The 22,710-nt window shown below is 41.7% G+C and overlaps 1 protein-coding gene across 1 annotated transcript in view; it reads left to right on the top strand.

Annotated features, from left to right (window-relative positions):
* The first annotated feature begins 9,603 nt into the window (after positions 1-9,603).
* MEOX2 (mesenchyme homeobox 2) overlaps positions 9,604-22,710 on the top strand; it is a 53,299-nt gene continuing 40,192 nt past the window's right edge. The window contains exon 1 of the mRNA XM_075706076.1: positions 9,604-10,114. Coding sequence (XP_075562191.1) covers positions 9,604-10,114 — 511 coding nt within the window. The remainder of the gene's footprint in view (positions 10,115-22,710) is intronic.

Here is a 22,710-nt window from a genome sequence, read left to right as displayed (position 1 = left end):
GCCACGAACGCCAAAGGGATGCTTGGCTCCTTGTGCTCTCCTGATAACTACTTCAGAAATGCTGTTAGATTAAATAGCGAGGGACAGCAGCATTTTAGTCGTGATCCATCAGGCGGATCTGAGAGGAGCCGTTTGCCCTGAGAGAGGATAGACTTTCGAGACATATGGTGCTATAATGGGGGGGTGGGGATTTTTCAATTCCAATCCACCCATTCCGGATGAGAGAGACTGAGCTAATACCCTCGTGTATGGTACATTGCATCTAGCTACGGAAGTAGCGTTAGGATGGAATTTATGGACTCTCTAAATTGTTTGCCAGGAAATGTTTACTAGCTATGCACAATAAACGACTGTGAAAGCGTATTCCTGTGTTTAATATGATATGGTTATTTCCTTATATTTGGGTCATACTATTATGATACCAATAAAGGAAACTTAAAAAAAGAAGAAGAAAACAAGCAAGCAACTTATGTTCATATTTATGGGACTTCATTTGGAAAAGTCTGACTGACTACAAATTGTACAGGGTAAACTTACTGCGTGCACCCCTGGATACACGCCATGCCTGCCATATTAGAAACTAAATATATGACTTATTTTTAGAGCAAAATATTCTCATCATCAAGTCAAGGTATGTTCTTGTTCCCACAGCTGCAGGGGGTCATACGTAATGAAATTACTGTACATGTATAAGGGAAGACTACCTACCTACTTTCCTAAATGGGTACGCAGCTTCACAATTTAGAAATTAAACAGGCAGCTTTGGATCGCAGGCTGAAATCTTGGAATTTTGCTTTGGGATGTGAGTGTTTTTGCTCACTGTTGTACCAGGGACTACTGTACTGTTTTATAGGGTGTGTTAGATTAGATACATTCCCAAATATTTTCCTCAGCTAGGAAGCGAAGTCAGAACTTTGTCTGGTAATCTGTGCAAAGAGTTTTTTCTGCTCCTTCATTTGCTTTAATGTGAGGCTTTCTATTTTTGTGTAATGCATCTAAGAACTCTCCTATTATTAAAAGAAAACAGGCACTAACCCAATTTGTTTTAATTGGACATTAAGGGTTTGAGCCTGGAGGTATGCTCGTATTTTTGCATGGTTGAACACCCTCTTTTAGTGTATGCATGTGTGTATTTATACATCCAGTATGCTGTTCATGATAGGATTTTCAAAGTTCAGTAAACAGGTCTTTGTAACTATGCAGTTTCTCAGTTTCTACTTGCATTTTCTGCAAATAAGAATAACTACAATAGACAGACTTACTTTCTCCCTCGCTTACTATGAATATAACAGAGGAGATTAACTGATAAAAAATGAATGAAAGAAAATTTAAAATTAGACATCTTATCTTCTATAGCAGATCATTTAATGATTTTAGTGCAATAAGAATTGGAAAATGCATTAGTAAAATATTTTATCCACCAGGTCTCTTTCATGCATGTTTGTTTCAAAATGCAATTTTCAGTGTTTTTTATTTTAACCGCAAGGAACAGTATTTAGGTTTAGCTGCACTTTTTTTTAATTGCTACTACAGTCTAACAATGAAGCTGATCCTGCAAGGTCGATGGGGAAAAGACCCAGCACTTCTCAAGGTCAAGTCTGAAGACAGTTTGTGTTGTAAAACATTTAAAGGATGAATTGTTTCTCTAAAATGTTTTCAGACTCTCTACAGTAGTTAAAGTATACGAAGAGTACCTTATTCCATAATAATGCTAGAAGTAAAAAGCAGTAATAAGAAAGAGTCATTACCAATATCTTGGTGACAGTAAAACTTGTTTCTACAAATGGGAATTTGTATGTTTGGCTGCACTGTGAACGCTTGATTCATACCATGGGATATTAGTTTTCATTCAAACCTGATTGTTTCAAATGAAAGAGCTTTAGATAAGATTTTTTTTTATATTGTAAATATCTATCTCAGCTTAATGCTACTGCCTACAACTAATGAGATGAAAAATCAGAAATGCTTCCAAGGCAGTCTACCTGGACAGTGTCTGCTGTATTAAGTTTTAATCAGCGTTGCATTGGGTATCACAAAGGAAAAGGCACGGCTTTCAGTGTAACATAGCCAAGAAGCTGACATGTCTCGTGCCTTTCTCTTCCATTAGAGACATACTATGCCTCCAGATGCTGCAGTCTGGATTTAGGGGCATATACTGCTCTTGCACAAATAAGAGTTGCATATGTTATGAGTTAATTCCATTTTGTTGTGTTCTCTTGCACATGGTGTTTTGAAACAGTTAAATGGAAAATATTTTTAGTTTACCATCTTGTATTGAAATATACTTGGATTATTAAATGAAATCTAAATCCCTAAGTGATACATTCTACAGCTCAAATGCACAAATGCGTAAAGTTCATGGACAAAACACCTATGAGGGAATTGCACAAATCCAGACAGTGTCCCCAAGTGCTATATTTGCATTTGCGTCTCAGTCGGCTCAAAAGTATGCCAAATAACATACCTCTTCTTTGCTGTACAGCTGAGCTTCACCGAGCCCACGGTGCTAGGCACTTTCCATTTGGAAAAGAAGGGGTAGGAAAAAATGGGCTTCACACTTTTATTGTGGGCATCAGATTTAAATGAAATACATGAGATAGGCATTGAAGAAGAGAAGGTGGTGGCTCCAGAGAGTGATTCAGTGCGCCAAAGTCCGATATGAATACTTAGATGATGTGAAAGCTCCTCAGGGACAGTCCCTTACTGGAATAGTTTACTGAATCCATCCTAAGACTTATCTGCATTGTATCAAAGGACATGCAAGTATGATGCCTAATAAAGCATAACAAATACAAGTATCTTGGAAAAGTTCATTTCAAGAAGTACCATAATATATTCACAGCCCATCAATAAAGCTACATTCTGTTTTGGGGAAATAAAACAAAAAAATGAGTTTATGCAAATGTGGTTTTGGAAGGTCTCAGTCTCCTTAAGGTATGCCACTTGGACCTTTCTTCAAGATAGTTAAGAACTTGCCTATTTTTTTTAACGTCAGTAGTGGTGTTGATGCCAGCGAACTTAAAATAGTTTCCTGAGTCAGAATTTTTGAGACAGATACGATTTTGTCTTTTGGTGATATCTCTGCAAATTAAGCTCTTCTTTGCATGTAATTTTTAGGGAACTCTAGCTTGCTTTTTTTTTTTTTTCCTTTTCTCATTCATTCACAAACCATAATATCTGCATCTAAAAAAACCAGTTTAATCTAAAATGATCATTTCAAACAAGTTTTACTTTGAATTTAATTTCTCCTATCCAGTGTCTGTTGTTAGCGTTATCTGATATTAGGCTTTGAGGAGCATGATACAGCTATGCATAAAAAAAGTGCATGCAATTTTTAGCTCTTTGTTTCCTACAGCTATTATTAATTAAGGTTCCAGTCCTGCAAATGCTTCTAGTCAAGCAAATCGCCATGAATGCAGGCAGGACTCTCTGAAAACACAGGAGTACTCCCACGTGAAAATGGTGACGTGAATAGCGCCTGAGCTCTTCAGGGCAGTGAATATCTTTCTGTTCCAAATACTAGCTAGTTAGGGGTTTCTACTCCAAGTCTAGAGCTCATCACGCTATAAATCATAAGCAAACACACCTGCAAAGTAAGTGACATAATCCCAGGAGCTATTAAAACCTAGATATTTTGTAGTTATTTATTCTTGGTGCATAGATATATGCATATGTGTCGTCTTCTCACTCCAGAGCGGAGAAAATTAGAAACTACTAAGCATGCACACTGTGAGTAGTATTTTACTCATTAATGTGTAAAAGAGGTGATGAAGATCAGTGACTTATCACTCTCCTAACATCCCCTGATGGAGGCAGAATTATGAAATATGCCCCCTGCTGCTGGTCCTGCAAGGGCCTGGGAATGTCAGCCAGGGGACAATAAATATTTCAGGTAAAGGAGGGTTCTTTTCTCTAGTTCGGTCTTTGCACTGTAAGCATACTGCCTATTTAGCCAGTAAACGGGTATAAGTCATAGTGTAAAACGCTTGATGCACAAAGATTTGAATCACCTGTACGCTTTATTCTGGGTAATTATAACTTGCAGTATAATCAGCAAAATATTAACTGTGCAGCACAGTAAGAAGTAAGAGTTGTTAAAAATACAGAGTGCTGAAAATACACTTCGCCTTTCTTCCATGCACAATTGTGTCTGTATTTTCAGTGGGGGCTCTGGTAGAATGTCTTTTGAATACATACACAGATCAAAATCCACAATGCAAATTGTATCAAATAATAAAATGAATAATGTGTCAAAATAGAAACCTTTTTTTTCTCCGTGATTAGTAATTTTAATAGGAGAATGGACTGAGTGTAGTGTCTAACTGTCAAGATCTGGAGAAAACAAAATGGAAAACATATTTTTCAGGCATCATTGACTTTGCCTGCACATGCACTTTGAATACATTTCTAAATACAAATGAAAGATATGTATTATTGAAGTACCCTACAAGGCTTGTCATAACTGGTTTTTAGTTCAGCATTCTTAAGTGGAGATAATACTCGAAAGAATGAAACAATTGTTAAATTGCAATATAACATGCAGATTGGGAAACAAATAGCATTGTGCAAGATGGTTCAGTTTGCAAATAAATTATCTATTTAAAACAAACACGCACCAAAGTTTTGAAGAGAACTTGTTCTGGGGCTTTTGAGTATCTAATGTGGAATGCAAGTTTCCCATAGCTTAAACTCTAAAAGCATTCCTGGAACATCACAGTTCAGGTGTGAAGCCTCAAGTACATTAACCATTTTAACATTTCATCGGTTTATTTAAATTAAATAGGAAGCATAAGATATTTTACTGGTTGGAGTAGGCTGGCAATTCAAATAACTTTTAATGATGTAATGCAAACTTGTAAATCATTTTCCGTGAGGGCCTCATAGTTCAGCACAACTTTTATGTAATATACTAAATTGCTGGCATAGCTTTAAAATTTGTAATACTTGGAGATCATGAAAATTAGAACAGAATCCATATGTATATGGGAGAAGTAGCTGAAAATATGGATTCAGGCTTCATGTTTTTATAGATACGTTGTAGTCTTTAAAGGAAAAATTGTGTCTGATATGTGTTAAACGATGGCACATGCGAACATTAAAAAGAGTGAAAAGGAAGTACACCACAGAAATGCAAAGTTAAAGTTACGTGGTACGTGTTGTGGTAGTGTAATTTCTCACAAAAATAATGTTTTTATGGCAAAGTATAGTGAAGATAGTGGTATACGGCAGGTTTATGAATGGTAAATGTGATTATCGTCATTCTTAACTAGTTAGGGATTCAGTATTTTTGACAAGTCAGTCAACAAATTATTCATTTTCTGTGCAAGGATTTTCAGTTAAGGCATTGAAGCATCTCTGAAATGATGCATAATCCCCAGGCTTTATTGTTGCTTATATCTGTAGGTTTCCATTGCAACACAGGTATCAAGAGAAACGAATTATATTGCTTCTATGGGAGTTAGACAGGCAAAATCTAGGGAAAAAAGAAAAGACTGAAAATAAACATACATCTGTTGTGAATCTGGAATGACTCTAAGGTTAAATAATGATGCCTGCCTTCACCAAATTGCCATGGAAAAATACGAACTGATCATAATTACAGTACAATAAAACCTCGTCCTCTTGCTTTGGTAGGCTCTTGACTACAATAAAATCTTTGGCTAAAATAAACTGAATTCATATTTGTAAGCTTTCTCTTTGACAGTAAAGAGAATATTCTTAAATGGCGTAAATTGCCATCTTTTTGCTGACTTCAACAAAGTTATGACAATTTATATCACTCAAGCGGTGGTCCTCAAGTATGACTATCTGTCTGATTTTACTGTAATATGCATATTGCAAATATGCAAACCGCACGCTAGAAAGAACTGTTCAAGAAACCTACTTACATTCTGAAAAATGTTCAGGAAGATGGTGCTTTCAGCCTCCAATGTAAAAAACTGAGCATGACTACAAAAGTCCTGAAGAGGAGGAATTGTACACTGGTTCATTCAGGTCAATTTTATATGATCTCTTTCCCCATAAATCATAAGTTTAAAAAAAAAAAAAAAACCCACCACCAAAACCAAAAAACACAAAGCGAATGCAAATATTAGCCCATACATGAAAATCTAAATGATGTTCCAAACTGTGTTGGCTCCAGATGTTTTTATGAGTTAAACGGTTTACTGTTTTAATATATTTAAAACATTCTATTTTTCACTTGATGTTATAAGCTTTGGGCAAACTTGCTGGCATTGATTTAAGTTATGCTTTTGTACCACATGTAGGTCAAACGCACATTCTGAAAAGATACGATACGAACAGGAATTCAGTCATTAATATTGAGAGGTAATAACTGCTTACACTCTCTTCAGCAATGATTTCGCTGAGAAGCTTTGCACTGAAGCGTTCTTCGACTGAAAAGTCATACATTTTTACAAAGGATTGTATCTCATAGCCTTAGTGATTTGACAACTCCACACAGAAACTTTCTGAATCGTTTCAGTAAGCGTTTGAAGTTATTTGCCTCAACATTAGTTGCCTATATTTGCATTCTCCTTAGATAGTTTAAAATGAAAGCATAAAGGTCTATAGAGATTTGTATTTCCAGTTCTCGCGTGCTTAAACCCTCTTATTAAAGAAGTAATAAGAACACTTGATGTAGGACTTGCGTACTTATGAGGGGACTCAAGAGCCCAAGGAAGCACAGCCCCGAATATTCAGATTTGGTTATGAAGCTAATGGCGAACACTTCGCCGTGCCATTGTAACTTTGCTATTGCGTTCTTTTTTTTTTTTTTTTTTTTTTCTTCTTCTTCACCTTTTGGAGCCTCTCCTGCCTCTCCCTAAAAAGTGCTGTTTGACTCCGTCTCTTATTTCTCTTGGAAACCTAATCTTTCTCCCTCCCCCTCGCACCCTCTCACTTTCTTCATTGTGCTTCGCTTATTTCACTTTTTTTGAAATCCTGTGCGGCCATCCCCTAGAATTAAAAAAAAAAAAAAAAAAGAAAAAAGAAAAAAAAGAAAGGGCATTTTTACACTGGCTGGGGTTTGGGACATCCCCGGCCCCTTCGCCGCCGTGGCGGTGTCAGGGCTCCGGCGGCGGCGGCCCTTGCAGGAGGGGTGCCGGTCCTGCCCCCCCAGCCCCGGCCCCGGTCCCGGCCCCCCCGACGGCGTCTCGCCCCCGTGGCCGGGGCGGGCGGGCTGACAGCAGCAGGTTGGAGAGCCGCGGCGGGGAGCGGAGCGCTGCGGGGCGGTGCGGGGCGCGGCGGGGCGGTGCGGGGCGGCCGCCGGGGGGGGCCGCCCCGCCGCTCCCCGCGCTCCCACCTGGGGCCGCCCGCGGCCGGCCCCGCCGCCCGCCCCCGCAGCCCCCGGGCCGCCGCGGCGGGGAGCGGGCCGGGGCCGGGGCCGGGGCCGGGGCCGGGGCCGGTGCGGGCGCGACGCACCGCGCCGGGAGCCACCTCGCAGCGTTACCGCGTCGTGGCACTGCCAGTTTCTCAGGGCCGCCGGCACCCCTCTGCTCGCAGCCCGGCGAGTCAGCAAAGCCAAGAGGGGTTCAGCCATTGAGTTTTCTTTGTACTCCTCTCTTTTAATATTAGAGCACATATTGAAACGATAAACACAATGAAAAGCACAAAATATTTCATCAGTGTTGTAACTGTATATTTCCTTTATTCTGAAGAAATATCAAGTTTTGCACAGTGCACAGAGGCAGCAACTTCTGCTTTGGACGCCGCTCTCTTTTTAAAGACCGCGTTCTTACAGTTAAATCTAAAGACAATTTTTAAAAAGCATTAGATGTCAGAAAAGGGGGGAAAATCTTACCGTCGAAAGACTGCTGCAGGTTCCAGCTCAGTCTGAAACTGCAGGGAAAAGTGGAGCAGCTGCTGAACAAAAGTTTTAGATTTTTTTTTTTTAGAAAGTCTGCAAAACTAATTTCCCACAAAATAGGACTCAATTTCCGTTTAAGAAACTAGCTCTTGCAAATCTCATACAATTCCCGATTTTTTCCAATAGCAATTGAAATTCATTTTATCTTTCGCACATGGACCCAAGAATTTAGACTTAAATTGCAGGAGCAATGGGTTTTCTTCTTTTTTTTTTTTTTTTTTTAATTTTGATTTGGGGGAGGAGGAGGAGGAGGAAGGTAGAGCGAGGAGGAAGGGCTAAGAAAGAAAAACGTTTCCGCAGTGGGCACCTCTTTGGCCAGTGATCAATAAATGCGTTCTCCTAATTTAAACCAGTTAGCAGCCGCCTTCGTGGCTACTGTTAATTCTACTACACGCATGTTAAAAAAAAAAAAAAAAAAAAAAAAGAGGAAAGAAAGAAGAAAGCCAAGCCCAGACTCTCTACGTTGTCCCTCTTGAGCCACTAAAGACCGCAACGAAGCAAATGAAGATACGGGGAGTAAAACTTAGGCGAGTTCTTGTTTCGAAGGGGCAGGGGGCAAGAAGGGAGACTTGTCTCTCTCCGCCCAGACTTGATGGCCCGGTGAGCGCCGGTGGTTCCGGCGCAGAAGCAGCCCCCTGATGCTGGGGGGGACAGCGGGAGCTGCGTGCGGGAGCCCGGGGCAGCGCTGCGGCTCCTGCCGGCCGGCGGCTGCGGGCGGAGGGGGCGACGGCCCCGCACCCGCGGCCGCACCGCGCTCCTCGGCGCGGGGGATGGCGCCGGCCCCGGCCCCGGCCCCGGCCCCGGCCCGCCCAGCCCCGCACGCCGGGCCGCGCTGCGCCCTCCTCCCACCTGGGCGCGCAGGTGAGGCGCTGCCAAGCGCCCCCCAGCCCCCGGGAGAAAGGGGGGGCGGTGCCCCCCCACCCCCCCGCACCCCGCCCGCCGCCCCCGGGTAAAGCCGCGGATTTCGCTTCACGTCTTTATTGCGCCCGCCTGCCCGCTTCCCGGGGGGCGGCGCACCCCGAGCGGCCCCGTCAGCCCCGACGGGGCGGTGATGGCCCTGCGGGGGCCGCGGGGGCACCGCCGCCCCCCCCCCCCCCCCGCCCCGCCGATCCGCCCCGGGGGGGCGCGGGCGGCCTCGGCGGCCCCGGGGCAGCCCCGCCGGGCGCCGCGGCGGGGAGGGGTGCTCCCGCGTCCCGCCCGGGGGCCGGAGGAGGCGGGCTGCGCCCCCGCGGAGCCGGCCCCCCCCCCCCCCCCCCGCCGCTGCCGCGGGCGCCCGGGGCGCGGGCGCGCAGGGCTGCCGCCCGCTGACGGAGCGGCTCGGCGCGGGGACGGCGCTGGCGTTTTGGAGGGAGTTCGCATGTGGTCAGTGCTGTGTTGCTAAGCCAGCCCCCAGCTCACATTACACACTACTGTATTTATAACCTCTCGGAGCTGTTTCCCCCTTCGAGCAGTTCTCTGGGACCACCTTCTATTGGCTTCAACCTCTCCCACTTCTTGACATCTGAGCAGCTCTGAGAAAGGCTCATCTAGGTCCGAGTGTTTATGCAGCGGAGACTGGCCACTAGGGCTAAAGACCTGGATTATCTGAGCTCAGCTGCCTGCTGCAAAGTCTGTCGTTGCCGTTTTGGAAAAAAAAATCCCAACCCCGATCTGTTTACAGTGAAAGTTGACAAAGGGTGGTGAAGTTGGATCTTTCCTAAACTCTCCTGCCTGGAACCTGAGACTTGCATGCCATGGATCACACACTCTTTGGCTGCCTGCGCAGCCCCCATGCCACTGCGCAGAGCTTGCACCCTTTCTCCCAGTCTTCTCTTGCCCTGCATGGAAGATCTGACCACATGTCCTACCCTGATCTGTCTTCTTCTTCTTCCTCTTGCATAATAGCGGGATACCCCAATGAGGAGGGCATGTTTGCCAGCCAGCATCATAGGGGGCACCACCACCATCACCATCACCACCACCACCACCACCAGCAACAGCAGCACCAGGCTTTGCAGACGAACTGGCACATTCCTCAGATGTCGTCTCCTCCCGCCGCGGCCAGGCACAGCCTCTGCCTTCAGCCCGACTCAGGAGGACCCCCGGAGCTGGGCAGCAGCCCCCCCGTCCTGTGTTCAAACTCTTCCAGCCTGGGCACTAACACCCCCACGGGGGCAGCGTGTGCGCCAGGGGACTATGGCAGGCAGGCTCTGTCCCCGGTGGAAACAGAGAAGAGGTCCGGCAAAAGGAAAAGCGACAGCTCAGGTAACGGCTCACGCTTTCCCCTGCGGGGCGGGACCCCCGGGCGGCGGGTGCCGGGGGGAGCAGCGCTGCCGGCCGCCGGGTCCCCCGCCGCGGCTCGGCTGGGCTCGGCTGGGCTGGCCCCGGCCCGGCTGGGCTCGGCTGGGCTCGGCTGGGCTGGCCCCGGCCCGGCTCGGCTCGGCTGGGCTGGCCCCGGCGCGGCCGGGCCCCCGCCGCCGCGGTGCTCCCGCCGCCCGCTGACAGCGGGCTGCCGCGCCGCTCCTTCCCTCCGAAGGCGCCCTCGGGATCCCCATCGCTACAGCGAGCTTGCTTAGGGCTACGGGAGCGGGGAAATAAAAAGGAAAAATCCAGCACGTGATAGAGCATGGAATCAAGGTGGTGGCGGTGTGTGGGGGGGAGAGTTGCCTACGGGCAAGGGGAGAAACGTTTGTAGTTTTGGGGAGGATTTTAGCATCTGGTCCCGCGGCCCCCTCCCCCCTGCCCGATACGCCACCTCTGCTTCAAAATTCAGAATATAGCGCGCTCCTTCCCCTCCGCCCCTTCGCCGCGGAGCTGCCTGCGGTCCCGAGGCGATTGCACAACGCTTGGAAACCCTGCCTTGGAAGTGGGGATTCGGGAGAGCAGTTGATGCCTTGCTGCCCTGGCTGCGCCTGCATCGAATCCTCGGCGTGGAAGGGGCAAAATTTGGAGTCTGTAAAGCGAAGGGGCGAAGGGGAGTTTTAGAAATAGAGATAGAAAACTGCAGTTTGCTGGTGGCGGGGGCGGAGGGAAGGAAGGAGCTGCCTGACTTTTCAAATCACTGCAATTCTTACTTAAAGACGAGCATAAAAACATGTAGTCATTCCAGGGCGATGATTTGGCATCCCTGAGCGTGCAAAAAAAACCTTGACATAATCTCCGCTTTTAAAAACGGCAAAGCCTGTCAAAGTCCCGCTCTGACAAAAGCCACTCGGCGAAGGCAACGCGACTGATGGCACTTCCGTTAGGGCGCACATAAACCGGGGGGTCACCAAAAATATACTGAGACAGGCAGGAGGCACTTGAAAAAGCGAGAGCTCAACAGTTTGAAAACTCAAGAGCAGGCGTAGCGAATCGTTTGTTATCGAGGAAGAGAAAGTGAAAGGCTTTTCCAGATATTTATGAAGTTCACGACTGAAACCGTGACCTCTCTCACTCGAAATGTTGTGAGCACGGTAAAGTGGTAAGCAACAGAAACTATTTTAAAAAATAACCCTCGAGGATACCATCGTTTTCTTCATTGTCCGTTACATTAAGAAACGTTTACAGTAGTTCAGAACGGGTTTAACTGAATTTCATCTTACGTAGCTGGTATACAGGCTGAAAACTCTTCCAAGATTAAAAGCCGTATTTAGTTAAAACTGGTGGTGAAATCTCTCGTTGCATCTTCCTTACATTTTATGAGATCAAAGGAACTCTCTGATTTCGTGAGGTGTACGAGCAACACTAAAATTTGAGTCCCCATTACTACTGGGAAAATAACTGGATGCCTGTCGGTGTAAGGATTTATTGTATTTGTCAGTCTATTTAAAGCTGAAGGAAAAAAGGAAATCGGTCCCTTTCACTGTCAGGGAAGTATCTGTATCGCTTTCTGTTTATTTCATTTTGCAATGCAAACAAAAAAAAAAAAAACCCAGTGGGGAATGTCCCAAACCTTACCCTGAAGTGACTGGAGCCTTCCACTGGATTTAGCGGACAAGGGGTCGAGCCTTTAGCCATGGTTACTCTTACCTCGCGCTGTACTCCGAACCTCACTTTCTAAGACTTTCTGGAGATCAAGGCAGGTGACTATTTCCTCCTCCCTTCCCATAAGAAAAAAATACTATGGCCGTTCACACAATTGCGAATCTCTCAAACCGAAAATAGGCATCTTTTGACAACAGCTGGGTAGCTGCTGTATCTTTGGTTTTTCTTCAGGAAAAGCCTGAGTTTTGGACTGAACATTTAACCCCACCCCTTTATTAATGCTGAACTCTGGTGCTAGATATTTAATGTATGGCAGCAAGAACTATTTTTAAGTCACTGGGTTTCTATATTTGTCATCCATAATTGTCCCTCATTTGATTAAAAATCATCCCCTTTATTTCTCATGAATCTGTTTTTTTAAACAAATTACTGTACTTGAAAGAATTTCATCCACGCCTTCCCCGCTTTTTGGAGACATATTCATCACACTTGGAACTACTTCAATGGGCGTTTGTATAAAAACCTAATAGTAAATAACTAAGAAGTGAAGAGAGACGGTTTAAGTTTCAGTGCCAGCATTCTGAGACAATTATTAATGCTCTTGCTTATTTACAGATATATTTCCTCTTCTTAAGAATATCACTTAAAGCCACAGAATGTTCAGTGTTTTCTGAATCTGTTCCGCATTTCAGAGCTGAATTAACCTTAGGCTACCCCTTTCTTGCGCTACTCTGCTTTTATTTCTGAAAGTGTAAGATCAGGAACACTGATTCATAACGCTGAGTTTACAGATAGTTTAAAGAAAGTAAAACGTGATCATTCCTTGTATCGTTTGTCTCCCAAACTAGTAACTGTTGCTCAGCCATATGGATGCTCTGAAAATCTACCAGCAGAGATACCCCATTTCACTTACTTGTTACGATGGTGGGAGTGTAATTTTTTTAAATTAGAAACAAAAATCCAGAGGGCGAGCAAAATTTTGGACGATGGACTGCGTGTTTGTCCCTGTGCTTGCTCTTTTTCACTGGAATTCAGATGTTGCAGGGGAATGGGAGGATAGAAATATTTTGCGCTATGCTCTGTTATACTTTTGTTTGGGATTGAGAAAGCAAGGTGAAATGTGCTTTTGCGGTAGTTCATATAAACTGTCTGACTTACAGTTTTCTTTTGCCCTAACCCAGGTTTTAAGCAGTTTGGGAACTTCCCTTTGAAGATATTGAATAGGCTGCTACAGAACAGGGTGAAATTGTCAACTGTTCTTGTTGTAAAGGACTGGGAAATACTGCTTGCTTAGTCATCGACCCCTGCATGCTACAGCTGTCAGTGTCTCCAGGTTTTGTAGTCTCTCTTTCATTATCTTCAGAACATTCCTTTCAACCTGCGTAGGCCCAGAAGTGGGTCAGTAAACTAGCAGACGAGTAGAGGAGTGATGCACACAAATCTTTAGATGTTAACGTTTTGCAGTGAGTAATGGCATCTGCATCCTTGCCTTCGTAACTCAGCGCTGCGTATGTCAAGGATGTAGGAGTAAAAACACGATACTAAATTTGAGGATAGGTTGCAAATAAATTCGCTTATTTTAAAGTGCACTAATGGTCAGAATTATCTTTGTGCTAATGAGGTGCGGATGAAACCATGCTGAGTGTATCAAAAACATATTCTTGGAGTGCTTTGTTGCCTTGTGGTACGAGTTGTTCTATATGGAATATTTTGGATTTTTCTAATGCTTCCCCTTCTCATTACTTGCCTGTGACTTTTGAGGCCATTTTATTTCTGGGTTTTATAGAGTAGGTTTTGATTCTCAGACGATGCAGAACACATCAAATGCAAAATTACTACTGCGATCGTCTAAGCTGGCTTACTTGGGTCCAAAGTTTCTTAAAACTTCAGTCAGGAGAAAAGCATATTAATGCTTATATAGAAAGTGTAATCTAGGCTTACTGAGAAATACAAAAAGAAAGTGAATCTGCTAGCCTTAAGGAAGCCTAAAATGCTATGATGAAAAAAATATCTGTACTACGATGAAAAGATCAGGAGAGGCTGAGTACTACTGGAGGAGTTCTAAGCACTACAACTATTCAAACATTTAATTGTGACAGATAAATATATGTTATAAGTAAATTTGATTCCAGTTAAAGTCTAATGTAATTAAACACATGCCCCCAGGCATGAGAAGCTTTTTTCCTTTTTTTTTTTTTTTTTTTTTTTTTGGGGAAGTTTGACATGGAAAAATGTTTTTACACGGCACAGATTTCCAAGGAATGGCTAGCAAGTAATAACAGCTATTCATCTATTCATGTATTTGACTGTATTCACAATAGTATCATATAGAAACACTGCTGTTAAACCTACAAAAACGTTTCAGGAATCCAGTGTTTCAATAGCTGTTCTGATGGTTTCTGTTCATTGACAAATCACATGAAAAGAAAACAACACTCTTTTTTCCAGTGTTTTAACATCTTTTATAACCTACCTATTCTCAACATGCAAGCAATGAAAAGTTACATCTCCAGAGAATTTATTTTAAACATATCTAAATATCATAAATCATATGTGCTTGTTTGAAATGGTCTCTAAAAAGCGGGTCATTTTGATAGATGATTATAAATACTGTGAAATCATGGGTTTGAGGACTTCTGATTGGTTTCTGAAACACATCAGTAAGAAAAACGAGCTGCACACTTGTAGTCAAAAAGAACTGTGTAACTGATTCATCAATATGTCTGTGCTTTTCAGCATGGTTGTAAACGGAAGCAAGAAAAAATACATAATAAAGCATAGTTTTCCTGGAAAGAGTTAATTTGTTTGGTAACCAGTATTAAAGCATCACTTACCATTAAAAAACAAAACAAAACAAAACCAAAAACCCACCTCTGTAGATTTCATAAGTGAAACAAGTTCAAAAGCCGATGAATAAAAATCATAGTTTTAGGAGAAAACTTTTAAGGCTGTTTGCTTAGCAAACGTTGGGCTACCTAGTGGGCTGCTTGCTGGCTTGTTTAATAGATGAAAATTTGCGATACATTCACTTTCGCTCTTAGGAAATATAATAAGGAACTTTTCTAGGACTGTAAAATTTTTAAACGCCATTTTACTGATATATTCTCAGAATTCTTTGCCCATAGCCAAAGAGTAGTTTTGTGTGGACAGAAATAAGTATGGCCTCTAATCATGTATTTCTGTCTGTTTATACATATCATTTGGTAGGATTTACACTTCCACACCCCCCCCAGCCCCCCCTTTTAGAAACATTGGGGTCCCAATCCAGACATTCACTGGAGCACAAATGTTTTTGTGAGAAGATCTATCGACTCTAGTGGAACTACTCAAGTGCTCAAGGTTTTTTAAGCCGTTGGAGCTTAATTCTGTTACTCTGTTTTAAATCTTTGGCACAGAAATGCAATTGCATGTTATTCTTGTATTATTTGGTATTAAGCACTATCAAGGACCTCAGTCTTCAAAACAAAGTCACTGAGGGGCCTGGATGAATAGGAAGTGTAGTACTAGAACCAAATATAGGCACATGGGGATTAAAGATCCAAACATTCTGGCAATACCTGGAGAAAATTTTACCAAAACTTTTAAAAAAATTATGGTTGTAGTCACCTTTCAGGATTTTTAAGCTGCTGTTGCATGGTAGGGAAAGAAATATGCTTGATAATTCTTGCAGATATTTATTGATAATGTATTACTGATTGTTTGAGCATTGCCAGTTCAGCATTATATATATAAATTGAATTTTAATTTCATTGGTTTTAACATCCTAAGATAAAATTTGTCCTCACATATCTAGCATAACTTCTCTAGTATTTTGCACAGTAAGTAATCAGATTCTGGATTGTTTTGTCAGACCTGTTGCCCTTTTTAGACATGTTATTTTTTTAATAAGTGCCTTTTAATTGAGCCTGTTAATCTGCATATAGTTTGCCATTTGGAAATACTCATTCTTTATTGATCTGATGACTCAATATGCTGTATCACTGAAGTCCTCAAGAGTAGGATTGAGCTGTGTGTCTTGAAATTCAAGGGAAGGTGACAACATTACCCTTGCTGCTGTCTGCTAATAATCTGATATCGCTCACCGGATTATTGCTTTCAGCAAATACAGTGTTACACAGCAGTATGAATGGTCGCTGCAGCATGTTTCTTTCAGTAGCAAAATGTATTCTACCAAGCAGTTTTGCTAGTGTCCAGAAAGGAAGCAAAATAAATCTGGTTTCATCTGCTAGAATGAGCAAAGTTTAAATCCATCTGTAAAATGTAGTTATGGTGGGGTTGGGCTGAATACTTCTTTTTGCTACGCTATCCTGTGTCCTTGTTCTAATACACTTAAGAATGCAACTTGAAAGAACGCAAAAGGAAAGTCATATTTTAAAAATATAAATACTTGCATGTGTCACTAATAAGGTTTCTAACTAAAATAGTGTGGTGTTAGAGAAGTTTGATAAACAGCGCTTGAGGCTACTTCATTACATCAGTGCACAGCTGGGCACTGAACCCAGCCTTATGATCTGTCTCGAGCCTGTGCCCTGTCCTTTTATGTCTGTTTCCTCAACCTATACAATGGCAATACCAGTGTTTCCCTTCCATTTCTGAAGTACTGTAAGCTTCTATTTAATGAAAAGCTTTGTGTGTGTGCGTGCGCGCGCACGCGCTTGCTTTTTATAGTAGGCTTTAAAGACTTACAGATCTGCATCACCATTTCTCAAATACTGCTGGTGGCAGGGCAGGAGCGAGACGATGCGCAGCCACCCTGCAGAAAAAGCCGCCTTCCCATTACTCAGCAGGGCAATCACATCACTTTTCCAGCATGAGCTTGTGTGGCTGCGTAGGTGTGCAGAGCAAGAAGTCATTTGACTTCTGGGGTGAGTGTCTGGGGTCTTTGATGACTGGATAGCTGCTTTTCTACTGTATTTAATGAAAGCTTAAATTCAAAAGTAGCCTGATGTAGTTATGCTGGATGGACACAGTCCAGTCTTGTATGTATTTGAAGTATTTGAATCACTAAAAAAAGTTATTAAAATAAAAGGTTTATAAACGTACATGCTAAGGGAAGTTTCACATGGAAGATACTGATGACAAAACTCCCACTGATTTTAAGGGCCAGATTTTAAGACGTGCATTCTTACTGTGAATGTAGCTTAGCTTGGGAGAAGAAGATAGATCAGCGAGCCGTGCTAGTGCTTAAGCTTTTTGTGATACGCTGTCTTGCATGCTTCCAGCAGCAAACACAGCAGAAGAATGCTTGTTTAGAAAAAAACACTGCTGCCATCAGTCTTAAGATTTCTAGTGTGGTGGAAACACATTTGTTGTCCTTGTTATGTATTAGTATATATTACAAATTCTGTTTCCTTTGAGAAGTTTACCTTAACCGTATCCATTTAAAATAATATTTTAATAGACAAAAATTTAAATCACACTGATGTTATTCAGTGTCTGCCATTTTATATAAATATATGCCTATCCGTAATCTCATTAGTGTAGAGTTGCATCACTGTATCCTAGCATTCACCGAGTGATGCAAAGTGGGAAAAAAATCATTAACATAATGGCTATAGTAGTAGACAGCTTACTGTCATACATGAAAAGTTGCTTCTGAAGTCTTCTACCAAACATTTTAAGTAGAAAACAGGCTGTCAAAATTCTACTCAGTAATGTCAATGATATTAAAGAGGTAATATTCACTGTAGATTAGGGAGAATGTCCTTCATTTTGAGATTTTGGATCTACAGAAGACAGTAACATAACTTCTATTCAGAACATGAGTTTATTTTCCGTATGGAATTGTGAATTTTACAAATAGTTTTAGGTTACTTGACTGGAAGTCATACACATTACTAAATAGGCATGCGATTATACATCAAAAGAAAAATCAGAAATCACATTTCGAATTGGCTACTGAATATTTTGTTGTTTAATGGTGAATGTAATCGTTCAATAGTATGCGGTCCGAAATCACTGGAGCTTCTTGCTCTATACAAAGAAAAAAAGCAGTCTGAAATTTGTAATGAAAATTACCTGTGCTGAATAAACCTTGCAGTAGTAGGAAAAGGGGCCCTTAAAATACATAAACAGAAGAAAACATACATGAAAACTTAACAGTCATTTGAAAGAAAACTTATTTTGTACTCGAACCTATGTTTCCTTTTATCTTTCTTTTCAACAAATGAAACAAAATAATTGACCAAACAGCAGGCGAAACAAGTCTCAAAGGAATGAGTCAAATCTTTCATTTATGATGGAAGAGCATAGTTTTACTAAACCAATAAAATCCAGTGGATTATGAAACCCTAACTGGAAGCCAAGTAATCTTTTTTCTTTCTTTCTTTCTTTCTTTTTTTTTTTTTTTTTATGAAGCTGCTTCTTGGACTAGAGAAAAATTGGTTGATTGAACATTATTTTATAGCAAATAGGATATGAAAAACTAAAACTGAAACAGATTACTGCAGGCTTTTAAAAGTCCTTCTTCCTTCTGCATTCTCTCAGATCTCTAATAGCCATTTTTTATTTTTAGCAAGTAAGCCTGAACAAATGCTGCCTTACATAAACTGCTTTAGATGCACTTCAGTATCCTCTGCCACCATTGTGAGTTTTAATTCTTAGACTGTGATCCTATGATGATGCCAGTATGCATTTAATTTTGTGTGTTGGGAGATGAATGAAATCTTGGGTGTGCTGAGGTCAAAACTAACTACTGAGTGGAGCCAGGACTTCACAGCAGAAGTAGTCGTATTACTTTGATACGAACACACCTGAAGTTAAGTGTATGTTTACACATTTTGGTGAATTGGGGGCATTAGTCACTTAAATTTACCAAGCGGAAAAAACTGTTTCCCACTTTGGTCCTTCTAAAAATAGATACTAAAAAATCTGTTGGACATATGTGGACTGACAGTATAGTTCTGAAGAGAGTTGAATGAACCGTGGGGTTTTCTACCTGCCAAGCAGAAAATGGCATATTCCAGAAGAATGCAATGTACCCTGAGTGTGCATGGGGGCTTCCTTGGAAGGGGGTGTTTTTACGGGGTGAGTGAGGCTCCTCAGGCACATGGGTCTCAGTAGCTTTTCAAGCCTTTCATTTTCTTCCAGCTGGTGCAGAATACCAGAACACTGTAGGCTCCATCCTCGTAGGATATGTGGACAAGCAAAACGTACTTGTTAAAATGTGCTTATTACTGTAAAAAGAATGGTAGGAACAGTGACTAAATGTCTCCTAAAGTCATGAAAATATCGGTTAGTTTAGTGAAGAAAAAAGAACTGAAGTCAAATGTATTGATAAACCATACAATGGCATATTTTGTGAGGCTTTGCTATACCGAGCTGGTAAAAATGGTGTGAATGGAAGCCCGTGCAGCTACGGCGACGTCGACCGCTCGAAGATGCCTTGTAAAGCTTTGTGTTTAAAAACACCAGACAGTATTTTCTGCCAGATGAAAACAGCAGTCTAGTGTGGGATAAGGTGTGTTCGCTCTTTTCAAAGTGATAGTTTTTGACCTAGACTTTAAAACCTAGTAAGGGTTCGCGAGGCATACTCGCTTTACGCAGGGCTTAGGGGGAAATGAGAACATTGCCTGTCCTTTGCACTTTGGAATTGCTAACTTGATTGACTCAAAAGTGACACAGTAGAATTAAGCTCTTCCCCCCCCCCCCCCTTTCCTTTTTTTCTTTCTATATTCTTGTTTTGGGAGTACCACAATGACCTCAAGCCGCAGCTGTATGTTAAGTCTTTGCGTTCCCGAGGACATTAGAACAATGCGCATTAGTGGTCTCACTCCCGGCTCCCTCTCCGTCCCTCCCTCCCTCCCTCCCTTTCTTTTTTTACACAAGTCCTTTTCTGAAGGAGTGTATGCCTGTATACCCTTTCAATTTCCATTTATCCTTGTGGAATGAGCACTTTCTTTATTGCAAAACGAAGAACACCACCCTTTACTTTATTCAGATTTCCATTAGATGTTAATCTACAATAACTTAAGAACTGCAGCAATCCACTAAATAGACCAGTACTGTTAAGCAATGTTAGTCTGTTAGGCGATGCAAGATGAAACAGTTATGGATCAGTGGAAGAGAGTCAGAAAAAAATAGGAAGCTTCATTAGCAGCTGTTCATAAGGCGACTTGAATCTGCAGCATTACCTTTTCTTGTATTATTACCACTTTAATTTACATGATTTTCTAATAGATTATATTATTGTGCCAATAAAAAGAGTGACTATTCTGTCTGTATTCTTTGTTTTTATGAAATAATATATCGTTATTAAAAGTAGTAAATAGAACAACTTATAATTTAAAAAAAAATGTGAATAAGCACAGGAAGAAAAAGCTGGAGACAAGGGTGCAAATATTTTGGATTATTTTACATTATGAAGAAATATGCTGCCAAACTTTCCTGTAGCTTTTGTTTAGCTTTGCATGTTAATTTTTTTTCTCCACTCATTCTGACCCCTTTGCTTTTTACACTTCGATACATTGCCACGACTTTATGAGGTAAACATCTTTATTGCTTTAATATGAGGGCATGTACAGAAATCTAACAGTATTCGAACCCTATAAAGCTATCTTTATTTCACTGGTTCCAAACTGAAATTTAGACATGCAGAGAAGGCGCCAATCGGGTTTACAGTCTGCTGGTATGAAAAATATCAGAGATTTAATGTTTTTGTATTTGCAAACATATCACGAGAGCTTTGCCAGACATGACACCTAAACAAACACTTTTTTTTGGATAGAGTTTGTGTTTCAAGTACAGTGGCTAAATGTGTCCGGCCGTTTTGAAGCATGTTTGGTGAAATATATCTTACAGAATGACCCAATCCTTCGAAGGTCTCGGGAAAGCCATTTCCTTCCCTCCTGCAGAAGCCACTCAGTGCTTTGCTAGTCTGTGTACTGATGCTCTAATCATGTTGAAGCTTATGTTACTGTGTATAATTCTCTTGGAATTAACATATAACATTTAATAAGTTAAGCACAGGCATGTCAGTTGCTACTCTGTCATTGATTCCTTCAGATCAATGGTGTGCAGCTAAGAAATGTTTGTAGTTCCACAACATATGGGTGGATACCATCAAAACATTATTTATGGAGGCTCTGCCTTGCTTTGTGTTTTTCAAGCATGTTTCCACAACTAATTGATAGTCTTAATTCACACACACACACAAACTAAAAGCTGCATCCATGTTAACCTTGAAACATATGGTTGACTTGATTATGTAGATAAGTGGAAATCTTGATGCTACCCAAATAGTGGAGTCTGGTTACATATTATTGCTGGCCTATTAATTAAAAGGACCTTGTTAACATATCAGCTGACTCTCTTACTACAAAAGGCAGAGGTGAAATCCACACTGAGCTAGACACGCAAGAAATACTGCTCTTATCTGAGCTGTTCTTATGAACCTACATGGAGCCTTACTGGTTCCGAAGTTATTTGAGGGGGGTACATGCTCCCTAAATGCCTCTGGAAGAGTGTTTCTGCAAGTTTAGGAATGGCCATACTGAAGCAAGTCCAGGGAACTTGTGTAGCATATAGCACAACAAGCACAAATAGAAGGTCTCACTAATCAGCCTTTGCACCTTCCCTGCCATGTCATTTATTGTCTTATATATCTCTGCTCTCCATAAAACCTAAGAACTAGCTTTATGCAGTTAAGGTGGGTTTCTTTATAAAAGCAGACAGCATTTCCTTTCCTTCCAGGGCAAGAATGCACAGACATAGAAAAAAAAAATGCTCACAAAAGAGACCTGGGGGTAAGCACAAAGCATTTTTTTACAGGGGCAAACCAACTTAGTCCTTGGTTTCCCCAGTATAAGGCCATGGGCTGCTGCTTGTGCTGAACAGGGTGAGAACTATGGTTTAGAAGATCTTATTTTGCCATGAGAGTTTGCAAGTTGCTTTTATCAATCTTCTCTCTCTCCAGCATGTTTTCAGACTGTTTTGCAAATGGCTTTTACGCCACTTAGCAGCAGTTGAGCCCTGTTTTCCTGCCCTGGCCCTCTCTTGGCTCCTATTTTACCTCTGCCAAAACCAAAGCTGATGAAATGATCCTGCCTTTCAATGATACCCTTTTGAAATTCCCTTCCTAGAATCCTTCTTCTGGTTCCAGCTATCCTCTCAGAGTTAAACTTACTTCCCTGCAAGGCGTTGCCCAACTGCTGCTCAGCCGATGTTTCGGATCCTGTTTCTTATCTACCTCAATGTTTTCTCTACGCTGTCTTAAGTGTGTTCTTCCTTTTTCCATTCACACTCTTTTCTGTCTTTGGTATGGCTCACGTACATGCAAGAAACATCCAGAAGCAATATTCTGGCATTATCCCATCAGCACCAAACCATCAATTGTTTTACTGTGAGCTTACTTTTGGTAACTGTAGGTCACTCATGGCTCTTCTATGCATTTATGTTGTGTAAGAAAAGTGTGAAGGCTGAGAGTAAACAGGGGAAAAAAAAGAGGAAAAAAAAGATGTTTCATATGCTTTCTCTTCTCTTCTTGAGGTTTTAACTTCATAAGGGTGTGCACCACAGAGCAGATTCTGTAAACAGCTCTAGCAGAAATTGAGCATGACCCAGAAATGACAATGCTGACGGTTAATATTTAATACCAGTGATGTACTCAGTGTTGAGCAGAGCCTTGTGTAAAAAGGGAGTATTTGAAACCAAGCCAAATAAGTGAAAAAAAAAAAAATTAACTTTCTTAAAATGCACTCTTTTAATTCCAAGATTTTAGGTAATTACTTGTGCCAGAAGGAATGTGCTTCAAAGAAAGTAAAGTCTCATTTTGAAGGGGTCTGTAAACTCTTTAAATAGCATTGGCAATTTCTCCTTTCACTCTAGTTTTCTGTAAGAAGAATTTTGAAAACAGTAAAATATTTTTTTGTGATTCCATTTCATTGATATGATAGACA

Source organism: Pelecanus crispus, chromosome 2, assembly GCF_030463565.1.
Source record: "Pelecanus crispus isolate bPelCri1 chromosome 2, bPelCri1.pri, whole genome shotgun sequence".
Lineage (NCBI taxonomy): Eukaryota > Metazoa > Chordata > Aves > Pelecaniformes > Pelecanidae > Pelecanus > Pelecanus crispus.
This window is presented reverse-complemented; position numbering and strand designations above follow the sequence as displayed.